At 41.3% G+C, this 23,653-nt stretch overlaps 1 protein-coding gene across 1 annotated transcript in view; it reads left to right on the forward strand.

Annotated features, from left to right (window-relative positions):
• The window catches only part of LOC130347578 (zinc finger protein 569-like), a 90,895-nt gene that overhangs the window by 44,947 nt on the left and 22,295 nt on the right, over window positions 1-23,653 (forward strand). The window contains exon 3 of the mRNA XM_056554661.1: window positions 10,612-10,735. Within this exon, the coding sequence (XP_056410636.1) occupies window positions 10,612-10,735 (124 nt within the window). The remainder of the gene's footprint in view (window positions 1-10,611; window positions 10,736-23,653) is intronic.

Here is a 23,653-nt window from a genome sequence, read left to right on the forward strand (position 1 = left end):
TTTATATATACACTTTATATACACTTTATATATACACTTTATATATACACTTTATATACACTTTATATATACACTTTATATACACTTTATATATACACTTTATATATACACTTTATATATACACTTTATATATACACTTTATATACACTTTATATATACACTTTATATACACTTTATATATACACTTTATATATACACTTTATATATACACTTTATATACACTTTATATATACACTTTATATACACTTTATATATACACTTTATATACACTTTATATATACACTTTATATATACACTTTATATACACTTTATATATACACTTTATATATACACTTTATATACACTTTATATACACTTTATATATACACTTTATATATACACTTTATATACACTTTATATATACACTTTATATACACTTTATATATACACTTTATATATACACTTTATATATACACTTTATATATACACTTTATATACACTTTATATATACACTTTATATATACACTTTATATATACACTTTATATATACACTTTATATATACACTTTATATATACACTTTATATATACACTTTATATACACTGTATATATACACTTTATATATACACTTTATATATACACTTTATATACACACTTTATATATACACTTTATATATACACTTTATATACACTTTATATACACTTTATATATACACTTTATATACACTTTATATACACTTTATATACACTTTATATATACACTTTATATATACACTTTATATACACTTTATATATACACTTTATATACACTTTATATATACACTTTATATATACACTTTATATATACACTTTATATACACTTTATATATACACTTTATATATACACTTTATATACACTGTATATATACACTTTATATACACTTTATATATACACTTTATATATACACTTTATATACACTTTATATATACACTGTATATATACACTTTATATACACTTTATATACACTTTATATATACACTTTATATATACACTTTATATATACACTTTATATATACACTTTATATACACTGTATATATACACTTTATATACACTTTATATATACACTTTATATACACTTTATATATACACTTTATATATACACTTTATATATACACTTTATATACACTTTATATATACACTTTATATACACTTTATATATACACTTTATATATACACTTTATATATACACTTTATATACACTTTATATACACTTTATATATACACTTTATATATACACTTTATATACACTGTATATATACACTTTATATATACACTTTATATATACACTTTATATATACACTTTATATATACACTTTATGTACACTTTATATATACACTTTATATACACACTTTATATATACACTTTATATACACTTTATATATACACTTTATATATACACTTTATATACACTTTATATATACACTTTATATATACACTTTATATACACTTTATATATACACTTTATATATACACTTTATATATACACTTTATATACACTTTATATACACTTTATATATACACTTTATATACACTTTATATATACACTTTATATATACACTTTATATACACTGTATATATACACTTTATATATACACTTTATATATACACTTTATATATACACTTTATATATACACTTTATGTACACTTTATATATACACTTTATATACACACTTTATATATACACTTTATATACACTTTATATATACACTTTATATATACACTTTATATACACTTTATATATACACTTTATATATACACTTTATATACACTTTATATATACACTTTATATATACACTTTATATATACACTTTATATACACTTTATATACACTTTATATATACACTTTATATACACTTTATATATACACTTTATATATACACTTTATATATACACTTTATATATACACTTTATATATACACTTTATATACACTTTATATATACACTTTATATACACTTTATATATACACTTTATATACACTTTATATATACACTTTATATATACACTTTATATACACTTTATATACACACTTTATATATACACATGACTAGGGGATCTGCTACTTGCTCTGTGACCCCTGTACCACCCTGCCACCCCATTCAATAACCACATTACAAACTCTTTGGTGGAAAAGGCCACAGCGGCCACATTTATTAAATAACCATATTAAAATAAAATAAATATATACTTTAACTTTACAATAACACAGAAACAGTCGGGTAAACATTACCCATTAACATTATAACATTTACAAATCATAGTGCATAACATTGTAAACAGTTTTCCATTTCCTACCCCAAAGGTAAGGGGACCTGAAGGCAACCTGAGTTATTCCCCGGGCTCCTACTTTGCCCTTGGCCGTAAATCAACAACCCAAGGACACCCCCTTCAGAGCCCCCGTTTTCCACCTCAACCGCTGAGGTGTCACCAGTGACTGGGGCACCGCCCCCAGCCCTACCCCACCATTCTGTTCACACCTCACTCCAATTCTCCATCAAGTGCCTCCAGGTCCCCCTCCCCCACTACCTGCCGCCATGACTAAACGCAACCTAACCACCCCACCTCGCTTAGGGCGGGCGGGCGGGCAACTTCCTTCCACGCTTCTTGAGGTAAAGAGGGGCCCTTCCGGTTCCGGCCTTCTTTTAACCCCTCCGACCTCTTCCTTAACTCCCCCTCCTCTATGCCCCCTCCTTCCGCTGACCTGCCATTGACCCCTATCTTATTTTCCCTCTGCGCTGCCCCCTGTCATGTGCCCCCTCCTCTCCTACTTCACTTCCGATACGGGGGCTTTCTTTATATATACACTTTATATATACACTTTATATACACACTTTATATACACACTTTATATACACACTTTATATACACACTTTATATATACACTTTATATACACTTTATATACACTTTATATATACGCTTTATATATACACTTTATATATACACTTTATATATACACTTTATATATACACTTTATATATACACTTTATATACACACTTTATATACACACTTTATATACACACTTTATATATACACTTTATATATACACTTTATATATACACTTTATATACACTTTATATACACACTTTATATATACACTTTATATACACACTTTATATACACACTTTATATACACACTTTATATATACACTTTATATACACACTTTATATACACACTTTATATATACACTTTATATATACACTTTATATATACACTTTATATACACTTTATATATACACTTTATATATACACTTTATATACACACTTTATATATACACTTTATATATACACTTTATATACACTTTATATATACACTTTATATATACACTTTATATATACACTTTATATACACTTTATATATACACTTTATATATACACTTTATATATACACTTTATATACACTTTATATAGGGGGGACCCTATGCGTTTTTTTTTTTTAAAGAAATAATTAAATATATTTAAAAAACGCATAGGGTCCCCCTATTTTTATTCTCAACCAAATACCAACCAAACAGTAACAGCCTGACGTTACCAGGGTGGGCGAGGACCATTGTTACTGGCCCTCCCCAACCTAAATAACGCCAGCCTGTTACCGCCTAGGCCTAGGAGCGCCATTTTTGACGCTCCAGGCCTGTTGGTACCGGCTCTTCCCGGCACCCCTGTGGTGTTGGGTACCGGGGTAATAATTGGGGGTTAGCGCTAGCTGTTTTTGTGGCTAACGCTAAGGCCGGCTTAGTAATGGACTCAGTCTATAAGACAGCTTCCACCACTAAGCCTGTCTAGTAAAGTAAAATAAAAATAAAACACAACAGGTTTTAAAAAAAATTTATTACAAAAAACACTCCCCCACAAGCCCTCGTTAACCATTTTATTAACATCAAGCAAAGAAAAACGCTGGTCATCGAAGTAGTCCACCGAATCCGAAGGAGTCCACAGGATACACAGATCTGTAGAAGAAGTAACCAAAAAAAAAAAAAAAGTGTAAGTACATTTAGGGAGAAAAAAACTGTGTTAAAAAAATGTAATAAACACACACACACACACACACACACACACACACACTAAACGCCGTTTACCACTTCTGAGCCATGACTACAATTTACAGTGATCCCTCAACTTACAATGGCCTCAACATACAATAGTTTCAACATACAATGGTCTTTTCTGGACCATCGTAAGTTGAAACCAGACTCAACATACAATGCTACAGACAGTCCAGATCTGTGAAACGTGTCAATGGCTGGAAGAACCAACCAATCAAAATGGGCATTCACTGGTAAAACCCCTGTATTACTGAAGTGTATGCACTGACTGGTGTCTGGTATTACATGTTCTGTACACTTTACCTGTATCAGGGTTAGCTGCTCTTTTGGACACCAGGTGAGGGCAACTCCATTACTTGTTTTGGACATTGCCTGTACTGTACAGGACCCCTGAAGAAGCTCCTGTCCTCTACATATACCAGTGTTTGCCAAGCAGGGTGGCCCCATTTTTTGCAAAACTACAACTCCCAGCATGCCCGGACAGCCTTTGGCTGTCCAGGCATGCTGGGAGTTATAGTTTTGCAACAGCTGGAGGCTCCCTGCTTGGGAAACACTGACATAGACAGTGATTTACAGCTCCCAGCAGATCTTTATTACTTTTATATGTAAGGATTTGCTTTATCTATATTAGTTATCTACTTATTTTTCTTTGTCACTTTTTCCTATTTTGGATGACATTTTGGTGCCTTTAGAACCAATTACAACGTTTCCATAGAGTTATGGTCTCAACATACAATGGTTTCAACTTACAATGGTTTTCCTGGAACCAATTAATATTGTAACTTGAGGGACCACTGTAGTTATTGAATTATTTAGATGTGGTGAAAAAGCTAAAAAAAACTCAAAAACAAAAGATCCAGAAGGAAACCAGCAGCCGAACCTATTCAGACAGCAGGAAAAAGGAACAGACTATTCTTTCTACTACATGAAGTAAATTTCCCACTTTTGCCTATTTGCGCCAAATTTATTAATGCCGTGCAGCAATTTAGTAAATTTGTCGCACATAGTCAAAAATGAAGTAGAAAAAAACAGGGTAAAAACCAGACTACATAGTAAAAGATTAGTAAATGCCCCCCTATATATACACTTTATATATACACTTTTTATACACTTTATATATACACTTTTTATATACACTTTTTATACACATTTTTTATACACTTTTTTTATACACACCGTTTTTATACACACTTTTTATACACACTTTTTTTATACACACTTTTTTATACACACCTTTTTTATACACACTTTTTTATATATACTTTTTTATACACACTTTTTTATACACACCGTTTTATACACACCTTTTTTTATACACACTTTTTTATACACTTTTTATATACACTTTTTTATACACACTTTTTATATACACCTTTTTTATACACACCTTTTTTATACACACTTTTATACACACTTTTATACACACTTTTTTATACACACTTTTTATACACACCTTTTTTATACACACCTTTTTTATACACACCTTTTTTATACACACTTTTATACACACTTTTTTATACACACCTTTTTTATACACACCTTTTTTATACACACCTTTTTTATACACACCTTTTTTATACACACCTTTTTTATACACACTTTTTTTATACACACCTTTTTTATACACACTTTTTTATACACTTTTTATACACACTTTTTTATACACACTTTTATACACACTTTTTTATACACACCTTTTTTATACACACTTTTTTATACACACTTTTATACACACTTTTTTATACACACCTTTTTTATACACACTTTTTTTATACACACCTTTTTTATACACACCTTTTTTATACACACCTTTTTTATACACACTTTTTTATACACACTTTTTTATACACACTTTTTTATACACACCGTTTTATACACACTTTTTTATACACACTTTTTTTATACACACCTTTTTTATACACACTTTTTTTATACACACCTTTTTTATACACACCTTTTTTATACACTTTTTATATACACTTTTTTTTATATACACTTTTTTATACACACTTTTTATACACACCTTTTTTATACACACCTTTTTTATACACACTTTTTTATACACACTTTTATACACACTTTTTTATACACACTTTTTATATATACTTTTTATACACCCTTTTTATACACACTTTTTTATACACACTTTTTATATACACTTTTTATACACACTTTTTTATACACACTTTTTTATACACACTTTTTTATACACACTTTTTTATATACACTTTTTATACACACTTTTTTATACACACTTTTTATACACACTTTTTTCTACACTTTTATATACACTTTTTTATACACACTTTTTTATACACACCTTTTTATACACACTTTTTTATATACACTTTATATATACACTTTTTTATACACTTTTATATACACTTTTTTATACACACTTTTTATACACACTTTTTTATACACATTTTTTATATACACCTTTTTTATACACACTTTTTATACACATTTTTTATACACACTTTTTTATAAGCAAAGCAGAGTTGACACAGCTCACCCTTGTGCCCTCGCCACGACACGGACAGGACCGGACCCCAGTCCAGCAAATGCAGCAGAAATGAAGAGAAAATCCAGCGTGGCAATTCAAGCAATACTTGGTACTTTATTCAGCAATCAGCCAACATGGAAGACAGGTGACGCGTTTCAGCCACAGCACGTAGCCTTAGTCGTACAATTAACAGACATAGGTGGATGTTATTTATAGAGGAAGGGGATGAAATCACCACGGGGCTTGGCCCAGGTGTTTAACCCCCTCCCTCCCTAACAAGCCAATATAACAATAAAAACGCAAGGGAATAGTACCTTGCAATGTGAACATGAGTATAAACACTTTAAGTATAAAATATATAAAAGAAGAAAAATTCATATATCAAACAACATAGTTTTGTGTGTTATCTTCAATACTTGAGAAGTTGATCTGGATATTGGGTTTAAACGTTCCCTCTGTTTTCCTCTCTGTCTTTTCCAATATCGCACATGAGCATATAAAAAAAAATTATAATTTCATTTTTTGTATAGTTTCTTTGTTTTTCCTCATGAAGAATAATATCAAGAAAAATGTTCCAGAAGTCCATATTTGGGAAAATCCAGGAATAGCATGCCCATGTGCGCTACATACAAGAGAGAGAAAGGAAAACTGGGAATAAAATGGAGAAAGAGAAAAGAATATAGAGGGAATAAAATAAATGAATAGGAGCACATAAACAAACGGGACTAATATATGCAAAAGAGGAAAAATGGGAACATGTAAAAGTAATACACGTCGACATAAGAAAAGGGGGGGTATGAATCCGTTGGACACAACCATAATTTCGAATATGAATTAGACAAAATCTATTTAGAACATCAAAAGTGTATATATAAAATTCATCCACCATGAATGTCTTCTGTAACAAAAAACATATATAGAAATAATGCACGTGTAAATATAAAAAATGAATTGAATTTAATTGAAGACACTAATAGTGGAGGATGCCATCTTGTCTTAGGTTCACGCCGTTAGGATATCTAGTCTGAAGCTCTATTATCCAGAAAACTTCCCTGTCCAATCATTTCTGCCTGACACCCCCTCCCCTCATAGGATTAGGGATTTTTTCAATGTCGAGGAGAGACAAGGAGGAGAAATCTCCCCCCTGTTTCTCAAAGCAATGTTTAGTGGCCATAGAAACATGACGAGACAAAAAATGTGGGATGATTAGATATCATGGGAATATATTTATGTGCGATGTTGCAAACTGCCCTATAATTCTGACTATAGGTAGTGGAGAAAACCAATTGTTCATTGGTATTCTTATTGACAGTACTGGAGTTTTCCCCATGGATGAGAATGTTTCTGTTTTTAAGTCTAGCAATGTTCTTAGCCCTCTCCAGGGTCCATTTTTATTGCCCCTGGCTAATAGGCGATTAGTGATGTCACCAGCCTCTTTTTCAAATAAGATTTCAGAGGAACAGTTACGTTTAGCTCTTATCATTTCTCCAACCGGGAGATTAAGAATTACATGAGGCGGGTGGCACAACTCGGCCTGTAATATAGAATTAGCTGCCAGTTCCTTGCGAAATGTCCTGGTGACCACTTTGGCCTGTTCCAAGTTACCACTCAATGTTAGGTCTAGAAAACAAATTTCCTCATGTTCACAATTTATTGTGAATTTTAACTCATAGGGATTGTCATTAAGAAAAGCATCAAACTCATGTATGGCCGGCATAGACGACCCCCCGATAAACAGGAGGTTTTAAATGGAGAAAGACGACCCCCAGATAAACAGGAGGTCGTCTATGTACCGGCCATACCAAACTATGTGGTCAGCAAAGGCGTTACATGGCGTGGTGGGAAAAAGAATATCTGTTCTCCCATAGCAACGCCTTTGCTGACCACATAGTTTGGTATGGCCGGTACATAGACGACCTCCTGTTTATCTGGGGGTCGTCTTTCTCCATTTTATTCCCAGTTTTCCTTTCTCTCTCTTGTATGTAGCGCACATGGGCATGCTATTCCTGGATTTTCCCAAATATGGACTTCTGGAATATTTTTCTTGATATTATTCATTCATCATGAGGAAAAACAAAGAAACTATACAAAAAATAAAATTATAATTTTTTTTTATATGCTCATGTGCGATATTGGAAAAGACAGAGAAGAAAACAGAGGGAACGTTTAAACCCAATATCCAGATCAACTTCTCAAGTATTGAAGATAACACACAAAACTATGTTGTTTGATATATGAATTTTTCTTCTTTTATATATTTTATACTTAAAATGTTTATACTCATGTTCACATTGCAAGGTACTATTCCCTTGCGTTTTTATTGTTATCTTGGCTTGTTAGGCAGGGAGGGGGTTAAACACCTGGGCCAAGCCCCGTGGTGATTTCATCCCCTTCCTCTATAAATAACATCCACCTATGTCTGTTAATTGTACGACTAAGGCTACGTGCTGTGGCTGAAACGCGTCACCTGTCTTCCATGTTGGCTGATTGCTGAATAAAGTACCAAATATTGCTTGAATTGCCACGCTGGATTTTCTCTTCATTTCTGCTGCACATTTTTATACACACTTTTTTATACACACTTTTTTATACACACTTTTTTATACACACTTTTTTATATACACTTTTTTATACATACTTTTTTATATATACTTTTTTATACACACTTTTTTATACACACTTTTTATATACACTTTTTTATACACACTTTTTTATACACACTTTTTTATATATACTTTTTTATACACACTTTTTTATACACACTTTTTTATACACACTTTTTTATATACACTTTTTTATACATACTTTTTTATATATACTTTTTTATACACACTTTTTAATACACACTTTTTATACACACTTTTTTATACACACTTTTTTTATACACACTTTTTTATACACACTTTTTTTATAGACACTTTTTTATATTACACTTTTTATACACACTTTTTTATATATACTTTTTTATATACACTTTTTTATACACACTTTTTTATACACACTTTTTATATTACACTTTTTATACACACTTTTTTATACACACTTTTTATACACACTTTTTTATATTACACTTTTTATACACACTTTTTATACACACTTTTTTATACACACTTTTTTATATTACACTTTTTATACACACTTTTTATACACACTTTTTTATACATCCTTTTTTATATACACATTTTTATAGACACTTTTTTATATATACTTTTTTATACACACTTTTATACACACTTTTTTATATATACTTTTTTCTACACACTTTTTTATGTGGACTTATGCATTTTTTAGTTTTTGTACATGTTTTATATATGTTTTTCTGCTTTTCCTCATAAAAGCCCTTTTTTATGCATGGATAGCTGCAGACCGCCTGTCTACCCGTCTCTCTCAGCACTCCATGCACTCTCTCATGCCTGCCATCTCTTTTCTTTCTTACTTTACCATGTTTTCATTATATTATGAGAAATGACACTTATGTGTTCCCTTTATTTATATTTGTTACCATTTCAGTGATTGTTTTGTGGACCTGAGGAAGGCGCGTACCTGTGCCAAAACACGTTGTCGGAAATCTTTTAATACATATCGTCCTGTGCTATTGTGGCTTTCTGAGTTCCGTCATTTCTAGCAGAAGCGCTCCACCCAGTTCCCTCCTTTTTCTCCATTCTCTCCACTTTCTCTGATAGACTCTATCCGGGAGAGTTATCAAGCCTGTACAGAGGAAAAGGTTGACCAGTTGCCCATAGCAACCAATCAGAACCCTTCTTTCATTATTTAACTCGGCCTCTGAAAATTAAAAGCAATCTGGTTGCTATGGGCAACTTATCAACATTTTCCTTTGCACAGGTTTTCATAAATCTCCCCCCATGGGCCCGGACCCCATGGACCTTTGGGTCACCAGATTAGACCATTGGCCAGAATTTGCCCAGTTTGCCCTGATTGTTCTGTCTTGTTCACCCTCTAATGTCGCTTCGGAGAGAGGGTTCAGCTCATCTCTATCCAGGAGAGCCCCTTTAATGTTAATTATTGTTGTGATATTCCCCGCAGGCACCGACCTTTGAAGACGTGGCAGTGTATTTCTCGCAGGAGGAGTGGCAATGTCTTCAGCTAAAAGAAAAAGAAATATATAAAGACGTGATGATGGAAAACTTCTGCTATCTGGTGTTTCTGGGTAAATCCTGAGCTCTCCTAATGTCCTCTCCTGTCTCCTGCACCCTCCAACTCCTCTCCTGTCTCCTGCTCCCTCCAACTCCTCTCCTGTCTCCTGCTCCCTCCAACTCCTCTCCTGTCTCCTGCTCCCTCCAACTCCTCTCCTGTCTCCTGCACCCTCCAACTCCTCTCCTGTCTCCTGCACCCTCCAACTCCTCTCCTGTCTCCTGCACCCTCCAACTCCTCTCCTGTCTCCTGCACCCTCCAACTCCTCTCCTGTCTCCTGCACCCTCCAACTCCTCTCCTGTCTCCTGCACCCTCCAACTCCTCTCCTGTCTCCTGCACCCTCCAACTCCTCTCCTGTCTCCTGCTCCCTCCAACTCCTCTCCTGTCTCCTGCTCCCTCCAACTCCTCTCCTGTCTCCTGCTCCCTCCAACTCCTCTCCTGTCTCCTGCACCCTCCAACTCCTCTCCTGTCTCCTGCACCCTCCAACTCCTCTCCTGTCTCTTGCTCCCTCCAACTCCTCTCCTGTCTCCTGCTCCCTCCAACTCCTCTCCTGTCTCCTGCTCCCTCCAACTCCTCTCCTGTCTCCTGCACCCTCCAACTCCTCTCCTGTCTCCTGCACCCTCCAACTCCTCTCCTGTCTCCTGCTCCCTCCAACTCCTCTCCTGTCTCCTGCTCCCTCCAACTCCTCTCCTGTCTCCTGCACCCTCCAACTCCTCTCCTGTCTCCTGCACCCTCCAACTCCTCTCCTGTCTCCTGCTCCCTCCAACTCCTCTCCTGTCTCCTGCACCCTCCAACTCCTCTCCTGTCTCCTGCACCCTCCAACTCCTCTCCTGTCTCCTGCTCCCTCCAACTCCTCTCCTGTCTCCTGCTCCCTCCAACTCCTCTCCTGTCTCCTGCACCCTCCAACTCCTCTCCTGTCTCCTGCACCCTCCAACTCCTCTCCTGTCTCCTGCACCCTCCAACTCCTCTCCTGTCTCCTGCACCCTCCAACTCCTCTCCTGTCTCCTGCTCCCTCCAACTCCTCTCCTGTCTCCTGCACCCTCCAACTCCTCTCCTGTCTCCTGCTCCCTCCAACTCCTCTCCTGTCTCCTGCTCCCTCCAACTCCTCTCCTGTCTCCTGCTCCCTCCAACTCCTCTCCTGTCTCCTGCTCCCTCCAACTCCTCTCCTGTCTCCTGCACCCTCCAACTCCTCTCCTGTCTCCTGCTCCCTCCAACTCCTCTCCTGTCTCCTGCTCCCTCCAACTCCTCTCCTGTCTCCTGCACCCTCCAACTCCTATCCTGTCTCCTGCACCCTCCAACTCCTCTCCTGTCTCCTGCACCCTCCAACTCCTCTCCTGTCTCCTGCTCCCTCCAACTCCTCTCCTGTCTCCTGCTCCCTCCAACTCCTCTCCTGTCTCCTGCGCGCTCGCACCCCTGCTCCTGTCTCCTGCACCCTCCAACTCCTCTCCTGTCTCCTGCGCGCTCGCACCCCTGCTCCTGTCTCCTGCGCGCTCGCACCCCTGCTCCTGTCTCCTGCACCCTCCAACTCCTCTCCTGTCTCCTGCACCCTCCAACTCCTCTCCTGTCTCCTGCACCCTCCAACTCCTCTCCTGTCTCCTGCACCCTCCAACTCCTCTCCTGTCTCCTGCACCCTCCAACTCCTCTCCTGTCTCCTACACCCTCCAACTCCTCTCCTGTCTCCTGCGCGCTCGCACCCCTGCTCCTGTCTCCTGCACCCTCCAACTCCTTTCCTGTCTCCTGCTCCCTCCTCCTCTCCTGCACCCTCCAACTCCTCTACTGTCTCCTGCTCCCTCCCCCTCTCCTGCACCCTCCAACTCATCTAGGTTCTCCTGCTCCCTCCTCCTCTCCTGCACCCTCCAACTCCTCTCCTGTCTCCTGCTCCCTCCCCATCTCCTGCACCCTCCAACTCTTCTACTGTCTCCTGCTCCCTCCCCCTCTCCTGCACCCTACAACTCCTCTCCTGTCTCCTGCTCCCTCCTCCTCTCCTGCATCCTCCAACTCCTCTCCTGTCTCCTGCTCCCTCCTCCTCTCCTGCACCCTCCAACTCCTCTCCTGTCTCCTGCACCCTCCAACTCCTCTCCTGTCTCCTGCACCCTCCAACTCCTCTCCTGTCTCCTGCACCCTCCAACTCCTCTCCTGTCTCCTGCACCCTCCAACTCCTCTCCTGTCTCCTGCACCCTCCAACTCCTCTCCTGTCTCCTGCGCGCTCGCACCCCTGCTTCTGTCTCCTGCACCCTCCAACTCCTCTCCTGTCTCCTGCACCCTCCAACTCCTCTCCTGTCTCCTGCACCCTCCAACTCCTCTCCTGTCTCCTGCACCCTCCAACTCCTCTCCTGTCTCCTGCGCGCTCGCACCCCTGCTCCTGTCTCCTGCACCCTCCAACTCCTCTCCTGTCTCCTGCACCCTCCAACTCCTCTCCTGTCTCCTGCTCCCTCCTCCTCTCCTGCACCCTCCAACTCCTCTACTGTCTCCTGCTCCCTCCCCCTCTCCTGCACCCTCCAACTCCTCTCCTGTCTCCTGCTCCCTCCCCTTCTCCTGCACCCTCCAACTCCTCTCCTGTCTCCTGCTCCCTCCTCCTCTCCTGCACCCTCCAACTCCTCTCCTGTCTCCTGCTCCCTCCCCCTCTCCTGCACCCTCCAACTCCTCTCCTGTCTCCTGCTCCCTCCCCCTCTCCTGCACCCTCCAACACTTCTACTGTCTCCTGCTCCCTCCCCCTCTCCTGCACCCTCCAACTCCTCTCCTGTCTCCTGCTCCCTCCCCCTCTCCTGCACCCTCCAACTCCTCTCCTGTCTCCTGCACCCTCCAACTCCTCTCCTGTCTCCTGCACCCTCCAACTCCTCTCCTGTCTCCTGCACCCTCCAACTCCTCTCCTGTCTCCTGCGCGCTCGCACCCCTGCTTCTGTCTCCTGCACCCTCCAACTCCTCTCCTGTCTCCTGCACCCTCCAACTCCTCTCCTGTCTCCTGCACCCTCCAACTCCTCTCCTGTCTCCTGCACCCTCCAACTCCTCTCCTGTCTCCTGCGCGCTCGCACCCCTGCTCCTGTCTCCTGCACCCTCCAACTCCTCTCCTGTCTCCTGCACCCTCCAACTCCTCTCCTGTCTCCTGCTCCCTCCTCCTCTCCTGCACCCTCCAACTCCTCTACTGTCTCCTGCTCCCTCCCCCTCTCCTGCACCCTCCAACTCCTCTCCTGTCTCCTGCTCCCTCCCCCTCTCCTGCACCCTCCAACTCCTCTCCTGTCTCCTGCTCCCTCCTCCTCTCCTGCACCCTCCAACTCCTCTCCTGTCTCCTGCTCCCTCCCCCTCTCCTGCACCCTCCAACTCCTCTCCTGTCTCCTGCTCCCTCCCCCTCTCCTGCACCCTCCAACACTTCTACTGTCTCCTGCTCCCTCCCCCTCTCCTGCACCCTCCAACTCCTCTCCTGTCTCCTGCTCCCTCCTCCTCTCCTGCATCCTCCAAATCCTCTACTGTCTCCTGCTCCCTCCCCCTCTCCTGCACCCTCCAACTCCTCTCCTGTCTTCTACACCCTCCAACTCCTCTTCTGTCTCCTGCACCCTCCAACTCCTCTCCTGTCTCCTGCTCCCTCCTCCTCTTCTGCAACCTCCAACTCCTCTACTGTCTCCTGCTCCCTCCCCCTCTCCTGCACCGTCCAACTCCTCTCCTGTCTCCTGCTCCCTCCCCCTCTCCTGCACCCTCCAATGCCTCTACTGTGTCCTGCTCCCTCCCCCTCTCCTGCACCCTCCAACTCCTCTCCTGCTCCCTCCTCCTCTCCTGCACCCTCCAACTCCTCTACTGTCTCCTGCTTCCTCCCCCTCTCCTGCACCCTCCAAATCCTCTCCTGTCTCCTACACCCTCCAACTCCTCTCCTGTCTCCTGCGCGCTCACACCCCTGCTCCTGTCTCCTGCACCCTCCAACTCCTATCCTGTCTCCTGCACCCTCCAACTCCTCTACTGTCTCCTGCTCCTTCCCCCTCTCCTGCACCCTCCAACTCCTCTCCTGTCTCCTGCTCCCTCCTCCTCTCCTGCACCCTCCAACTCCTCTACTGTCTCCTGCTCCCTCCCCCTCTCCTGCACCCTCCAACTCCTCTCCTGTCTCCTGCTCCCTCCCCCTCTCCTGTACCCTCCAACTCCTCTCCTGTCTCCTGCTCCCTCCTCCTCTCCTGCACCCTCCAACTCCTCGACTGTCTCCTGCTCCCTCCCCCTCTCCTGCACCCTCCAACTCCTCTCCTGTCTCCTGCTCCCTCCCCCTCTCCTGCACCCTCCAACTCCTCTACTGTCTCCTGCTCCCCCCCCCTCTCCTGCACCCTCCAACTCCTCTCCTGTCTCCTGCTCCCTCCTCCTCTCCTGCATACTCCAACTCCTCTCCTGTCTCCTGCTCCCTCCCCCTCTCCTGCACCCTCCAACTCCTCTCCTGTCTCCTGCACCCTCCAACTCCTCTCCTGTCTCCTGCTCCCTCCTCCTCTCCTACACCCTCCAACTCCTCTCCTGTCTCCTGCTCCCTCCCCCTCTCCTGCACCCTCCAACTCCTCTCCTGTCTCCTGCTCCCTCCTCCTCTCCTGCACCCTCCAACTCCTCTCCTGTCTCCTGCTCCCTCCCCCTCTCCTGCACCCTCCAACTCCTCTCCTGTCTCCTGCTCCCTCCCCCTCTCCTGCACCCTCCAACACTTCTACTGTCTCCTGCTCCCTCCCCCTCTCCTGCACCCTCCAACTCCTCTCCTGTCTCCTGCTCCCTCCTCCTCTCCTGCATCCTCCAAATCCTCTACTGTCTCCTGCTCCCTCCCCCTCTCCTGCACCCTCCAACTCCTCTCCTGTCTTCTACACCCTCCAACTCCTCTTCTGTCTCCTGCACCCTCCAACTCCTCTCCTGTCTCCTGCTCCCTCCTCCTCTTCTGCAACCTCCAACTCCTCTACTGTCTCCTGCTCCCTCCCCCTCTCCTGCACCGTCCAACTCCTCTCCTGTCTCCTGCTCCCTCCCCCTCTCCTGCACCCTCCAATGCCTCTACTGTGTCCTGCTCCCTCCCCCTCTCCTGCACCCTCCAACTCCTCTCCTGCTCCCTCCTCCTCTCCTGCACCCTCCAACTCCTCTACTGTCTCCTGCTTCCTCCCCCTCTCCTGCACCCTCCAAATCCTCTCCTGTCTCCTACACCCTCCAACTCCTCTCCTGTCTCCTGCGCGCTCACACCCCTGCTCCTGTCTCCTGCACCCTCCAACTCCTATCCTGTCTCCTGCACCCTCCAACTCCTCTACTGTCTCCTGCTCCTTCCCCCTCTCCTGCACCCTCCAACTCCTCTCCTGTCTCCTGCTCCCTCCTCCTCTCCTGCACCCTCCAACTCCTCTACTGTCTCCTGCTCCCTCCCCCTCTCCTGCACCCTCCAACTCCTCTCCTGTCTCCTGCTCCCTCCCCCTCTCCTGTACCCTCCAACTCCTCTCCTGTCTCCTGCTCCCTCCTCCTCTCCTGCACCCTCCAACTCCTCGACTGTCTCCTGCTCCCTCCCCCTCTCCTGCACCCTCCAACTCCTCTCCTGTCTCCTGCTCCCTCCCCCTCTCCTGCACCCTCCAACTCCTCTACTGTCTCCTGCTCCCCCCCCCTCTCCTGCACCCTCCAACTCCTCTCCTGTCTCCTGCTCCCTCCTCCTCTCCTGCATACTCCAACTCCTCTCCTGTCTCCTGCTCCCTCCCCCTCTCCTGCACCCTCCAACTCCTCTCCTGTCTCCTGCACCCTCCAACTCCTCTCCTGTCTCCTGCTCCCTCCTCCTCTCCTACACCCTCCAACTCCTCTACTGTCTCCTGCTCCCTCCCCCTCTCCTGCACCCTCCAACTCCTCTCCTGTCTCCTGCTCCCTCCCCCTCTCCTGCACCCTCCAATGCCTCTACTGTCTCCTGCTCCCTCCCCCTCTCCTGCACCCTCCAACTCCTCTCCTGCTCCCTCCTCCTCTCCTGCACCCTCCAACTCCTCTACTGTCTCCTGCTCCCTCCCCCTCTCCTGCACCCTCCAACTCCTCTCCTGCTCCCTCCCCCTCTCCTACACCCTCCAACTCCTCTCTTCTCTCCTGCGCGCTCGCACCCCTGCTCCTGTCTCCTGCACCCTCCAACTCCTCTCCTGTCTCCTGCACCCTCCAACTCCTCTCCTGCTCCCTCCTCCTCTCCTGCACCCTCCAACTCCTCTACTGTCTCCTGCTCCCTCCCCCTCTCCCTCCACCAGGGGGAGTTCTATTACATGGCGGCCATATAAGATATTGTTTCCAATACCACTCCAAACTCCAGGGAAGATAATAGGCGCTGCCAGTAGGTGACCCAGGGGTAATAAAGACTTAATAAAGAAACCGGACTGGTTTCTTCCTCAGGCATGCCTCTGGTATCGTAACGCGTAGCATGTATTAATAAAATAAGTCTTTATTTCCCCTGGATCACCTACTGGCAGCGCCTATTATCCTCCCTGGAGTTTGGAGTGGTATTAGAGTCTTCAGGCTGCGCCATTTCTATGGATACACCTTATATACACCCTATATACTCTATACAGTGCACCATTTCTATGGATACACCTTATATACACCCTATATACTCCATACAGTGCGCCATTTCTATGGATACACCTTATATACACCCTATATACTCTATACAGTGCGCCATTTCTATGGATACACCCTATATACACCCTATATACTCTATACAGTGCGCCATTTCTATGGATACACCTTATATACACCCTATATACTCTATACAGTGCACCATTTCTATGTATACACCTTATATACACCCTATATACTCTATACAGTGCGCCATTTCTATGTATACACCTTATATACACCCTATATACTTTATACAGTGCGCCATTTCTATGGATACACCTTATATACACCCTATATAGTCTATACAGTGCGCCATTTCTATGGATACACCTTATATACATCCTATATACTCTATACAGAGTGCGCCATTTCTATGTATACACCTTATATACACCCTATATACTCTATACAGTGCGCCATTTCTATGGATACACCTTATATACACCCTATATACTCTATACAGTGCACCATTTCTATGGATACACCTTATATACACCCTATATACTCTATACAGTGCACCATTTCTATGGATACACCTTATATACACCCTATATACTCTATACAGAGCGCCATTTCTATGGATACACCTTATATACTCTATACAGTGCGCCATTTCTATGGATACACCTTATATACACCCTGTATACTCTATACAGTGCGCCATTTCTATGTATACACCTTATATACACCCTATATACTCTATACAGTGCGCCATTTCTATGGATACACCTTATATACACCCTATATACTCTATACAGTGCGCCATTTCTATGGATACACCTTATATACACCCTATATACTCTATACAGTGCACCATTTCTATGGATACACCTTATATACATCCTATATACTCTATACAGTGTGCGCCATTTCTATGTATACACCTTATATACACCCTATATACTCTATACAGTGCACCATTTCTATGGATACACCTTATATACACCCTATATACTCTATACAGAGCGCCATTTCTATTGATACACCTTATATACTCTATACAGTGCGCCATTTCTATGGGTACACCTTATATACACCCTATATACTCTATACAGTGCGCCATTTCTATGGATACACCTTATATACACCCTATATACTCTATACAGTGCGCCATTTCTATGGATACACCTTATATACACCCTATATACTCTATACAGTGCACCATTTCTATGGATACACCTTATATACACCCTATATACTCTATACAGTGTGCGCCATTTCTATGTATACACCTTATATACACCCTATATACTCTATACAGTGCACCATTTCTATGGATACATCTTATATACACCCTATATACAGTGCGCCATTTCTATGTATACACCTTATATATACCCTATATACTCTATACAGTGCGCCATTTCTATGGATACACCTTATATACACCCTATATACTCTATACAGTGCGCCATTTCTATGGATACACCTTATATACACCCTATATACTCTATACAGTGCGCCATTTTTATGGATACACCTTATATACACCCTATATACTCTATACAGTGCGCGCCATTTCTATGGATACACCTTATATACACCCTATATACTCTATACAGTGCGCGCCATTTCTATGGATACACCTTATATACACCCTATATACTCTATACAGTGCGCCATTTCTATGGATACACCTTATATACACCCTATATACTCTATACAGTGCGCCATTTCTATGGATACACCCTATATACACCCTATATACTCTATACAGTGCGCCATTTCTATGGATACACCTTATATACACCCTATATACTCTATACAGTGCGCCATTTCTATGGATACACCTTATATACACCCTATATACTCTATACAGTGCACCATTTCTATGGATACACCTTATATAAACCCTATATACTCTATACAGTGCGCCATTTCTATGGATACACCTTATATACACCCTATATACTCTATACAGGGCGCCATTTCTATGGATACACCTTATATACACCCTATATACTCTATACAGTGTGCGCCATTTCTATGGATACACCTTATATACACCCTATATACTCTATACAGGGTGCGCCATTTCTATGGATACACCTTATATACACCCTATATACTCTATACAGTGTGCGCCATTTCTATGGATACACCTTATATACACCCTATATACTCTATACAGTGCGCCATTTCTATGGATACACCTTATATACACCCTATATACTCTATACAGTGCGCGCCATTTCTATGGATACACCTTATATACACCCTATATACTCTATACAGTGCGCCATTTCTATGGATACACCTTATATACACCCTATATACTCTATACAGTGCGCAATTTCTATGGATACACCTTATATACACCCTATATACTCTATACAGTGCGCGCCATTTCTATGGATACACCTTATATACACCCTATATACTCTATACAGGGTGCGCCATTTCTATGGATACACCTTATATACACCCTATATACTCTATACAGTGCGCCATTTCTATGTATACACCTTATATACACCCTATATACTCTATACAGTGCGCCATTTCTATGGATACATCTTATATACACCCTATATACTCTATACAGTGCACCATTTCTATGGATACACCTTATATACACCCTATATACTCTATACAGTGCGCCATTTCTATGGATACACCTTATATACACCCTATATACTCTATACAGTGCGCCATTTCTATGTATACACCTTATATACACCCTATATACTCTATACAGTGCACCATTTCTATGGATACACCTTATATACACCCTATATACTCTATACAGTGCGCCATTTCTATGGATACACCTTATATACACCCTACATACTCTATACAGTGCGCCATTTCTATGGATGCACCTTATATACACCCTATATACTCTATACAGTGCGCCATTTCTATGGATACACCTTATATACACCCTATATACTCTATACAGTGCGCCATTTCTATGGATACACCTTATATACACCCTATATACTCTATACAGTGCACCATTTCTATGGATACACCTTATATACACCCTATATACTCTATACAGGGTGCCATTTCTATGTATACACCTTATATACACCCTATATACTCTATACAGTGCGCCATTTCTATGTATACACCTTATATACACCCTATATACTCTATACAGTGCGCCATTTCTATGGATATACCTTATATACACCCTATATACTCTATACAGTGCGCCATTTCTATGTATACACCTTATATACACCCTATATACTCTATACAGTGCGCCATTTCTATGGATACACCTTATATACACCCTATATACTCTATACAGTGTGCGCCATTTCTATGGATACACCTTATATACACCCTATATACTCTATACAGTGCGCCATTTCTATGGATACACCTTATATACACCCTATATACTCTATACAGTGCACCAATTCTATGTATACACCATATATACACCCTATATACTCTATACAGTGCGCCATTTCTATGGATACACCTTATATACACCCTACATACTCTATACAGTGCGCCATTTCTATGGATGCACCTTATATACACCCTATATACTCTATACAGTGCACCATTTCTATGGATACACCCTATATACACCCTATATACTCTATACAGTGCGCCATTTCTATGGATACACCTTATATACACCCTATATACTCTATACAGTGCGCCATTTCTATGGATACACCTTATATACACCCTATATACTCTATACAGTGCGCCATTTCTATGGATACATCTTATATATACCCTATATACTCTATACAGGGTGCGCCATTTCTATGGATACACCTTATATACACCCTATATACCCTATACAGTGTGCGCCATTTCTATGGATACACCTTATATACACCCTATATACTCTATACAGTGCGCCATTTCTATGGATACACCTTATATACACCCTATATACTCTATACAGTGCGCCATTTCTATGGATACACCTTATATACACCCTATATACTCTATACAGTGCGCCATTTCTATGTATACACCTTATATACACCCTATATACTCTATACAGTGCGCCATTTCTATGGATACACCTCATATACACCCTATATACTCTATACAGTGCGCCATATCTATGGATACACCTTATATACACCCTATATACTCTATACAGGGTGCGCCATTTCTATGGATACACCTTATATACACCCTATATACTCTATACAGTGCGCCATTTCTATGGATACACCTTATATACACCCTATATACTCTATATAGGGTGGGCCATTTCTATGTATACACCTTATATGCACCCTATATACTCTATACAGTGCGCGCCATTTCTATGGATACACCTTATATACACCCTATATACTCTATACAGTGCGCGCCATTTCTATGGATACACCTTATATACACCCTATATACTCTATACAGTGCGCCATTTCTATGGATACACCTTATATACACCCTATATACTCTATACAGTGCGCCATTTCTATGAATACACTATATATATACACCCTATATACTCTATACAGTGCACCATTTCTATGGATACACCTTATATACACCCTATATACTCTATACAGTGCGCCATTTCTATGTATACACCTTATATACACCCTATATACTCTATACAGTGTGCGCCATTTCTATGGATACACCTTATATACACCCTATATACTCTATACAGTGCGCCATTTCTATGTATACACCTTATATACACCCTATATACTCTATACAGTGCGCCATTTCTATGGATACACCTTATATACACCCTATATACTCTATACAGTGCACCATTTCTATGGATACACCTTATATACACCCTATATACTCTATACAGTGCGCCATTTCTATGGATACACCTTACATACACCCTATATACTCTATACAGTGCGCCATTTCTATGGATACACCTTATATACACCCTATATACTCTATACAGTGCGCCATTTCTATGTATACACCTTATATACACCCTATATACTCTATACAGTGCGCCATTTCTATGGATACACCTTATATACACCCTATATACTCTATACAGTGCACCATTTCTATGGATACACCTTATATACACCCTATATACTCTATACAGTGCGCCATTTCTATGGATACACCTTATATACACCCTATATACTCTATACAGTGCGCCATTTCTATGGATACACCTTATATACTCTATACAGTGCGCCATTTCTATGGATACACCTTATATACACCCTATATACTCTATACAGGATGGGCCATTTCTATGTATACACCTTAATAACATGGGAATGGTCGGTGATAACTTCCTGTTAGTGGCGCATTAGTATATGTGAGGGGGGAAACATTTTAGCATGGGGGGTGACCATGGCGGCCATTTTGAAGTCGGCCATTTTGAATCCAACTTTTGTTTTTTCAATAGGAAGAGGGTCATGTGACACATTAAACTTATTGGGAAAACAATGATGTGTTTGGTTTTACCGTAACTTTATTCTTTCCCGAGTTATTTACAAGTTTCTGATCCCTTATAAAATGTGTTTAATGTGCTGGATTGTCAATGCCCCCTCTTCTCTATATACTGCTATATACTACTATATACACCGCAGGAGAAATGCTAGCACAGGCTTCCAGTATACACTGCTATATACTACTATATACACCGCAGGAGAAATGCTAGCACAGGCTTCCAGTATACACTGCTATATACTACTATATACACCGCAGGAGAAATGCTAGCACAGGCTTCCAGTATCCGTATACACTGCTATATACTACTATATACACCGCAGGAGAAATGCCAGCACAGGCTTCCAGTATACACTGCTATATACTACTATATACACTGCAGGAGAAATGCTAGCACAGGCTTCCAGTATCTATATACTACTATATACTACTATATACACCGCAGGAGAAATGCTAGCACAGGCTTCCAGTATCTGTATACACTGCTATATACTAATATATACACCGCAGGAGAAATGCTAGCACAGGCTTCCAGTATCCGTATACACTGCTATATACTACTATATACACCGCAGGAGAAATGCCAGCACAGGCTTCCAGTATCTGTATACACTGCTATATACTAATATATACACCGCAGGAGAAATGCTAGCACAGGCTTCCAGTATCCGTATACACTGCTATATACTACTATATACACCGCAGAAGAAATGCTAGCACAGGCTTCCAGTATCCGTATACACTGCTATATACTACTATATACACCGCAGGAGAAATGCTAGCACAGGCTTCCAGTATCCGTATACACTGCTATATACTACTATATACACCGCAGGAGAAATGCCAGCACAGGCTTCCAGTATCTGTATACACTGCTATATACTACTCTATACACCGCAGGAGAAATGCTAGCACAGGCTTCCAGTATCCGTATACACTGCTATATACTACTATATACACCGCAGGAGAAATGCCAGCACAGGCTTCCAGTATCTGTATACAC

Source organism: Hyla sarda, unplaced genomic scaffold (genome assembly GCF_029499605.1).
Source record: "Hyla sarda isolate aHylSar1 unplaced genomic scaffold, aHylSar1.hap1 scaffold_842, whole genome shotgun sequence".
Taxonomy (NCBI): Eukaryota; Metazoa; Chordata; class Amphibia; order Anura; family Hylidae; genus Hyla; species Hyla sarda.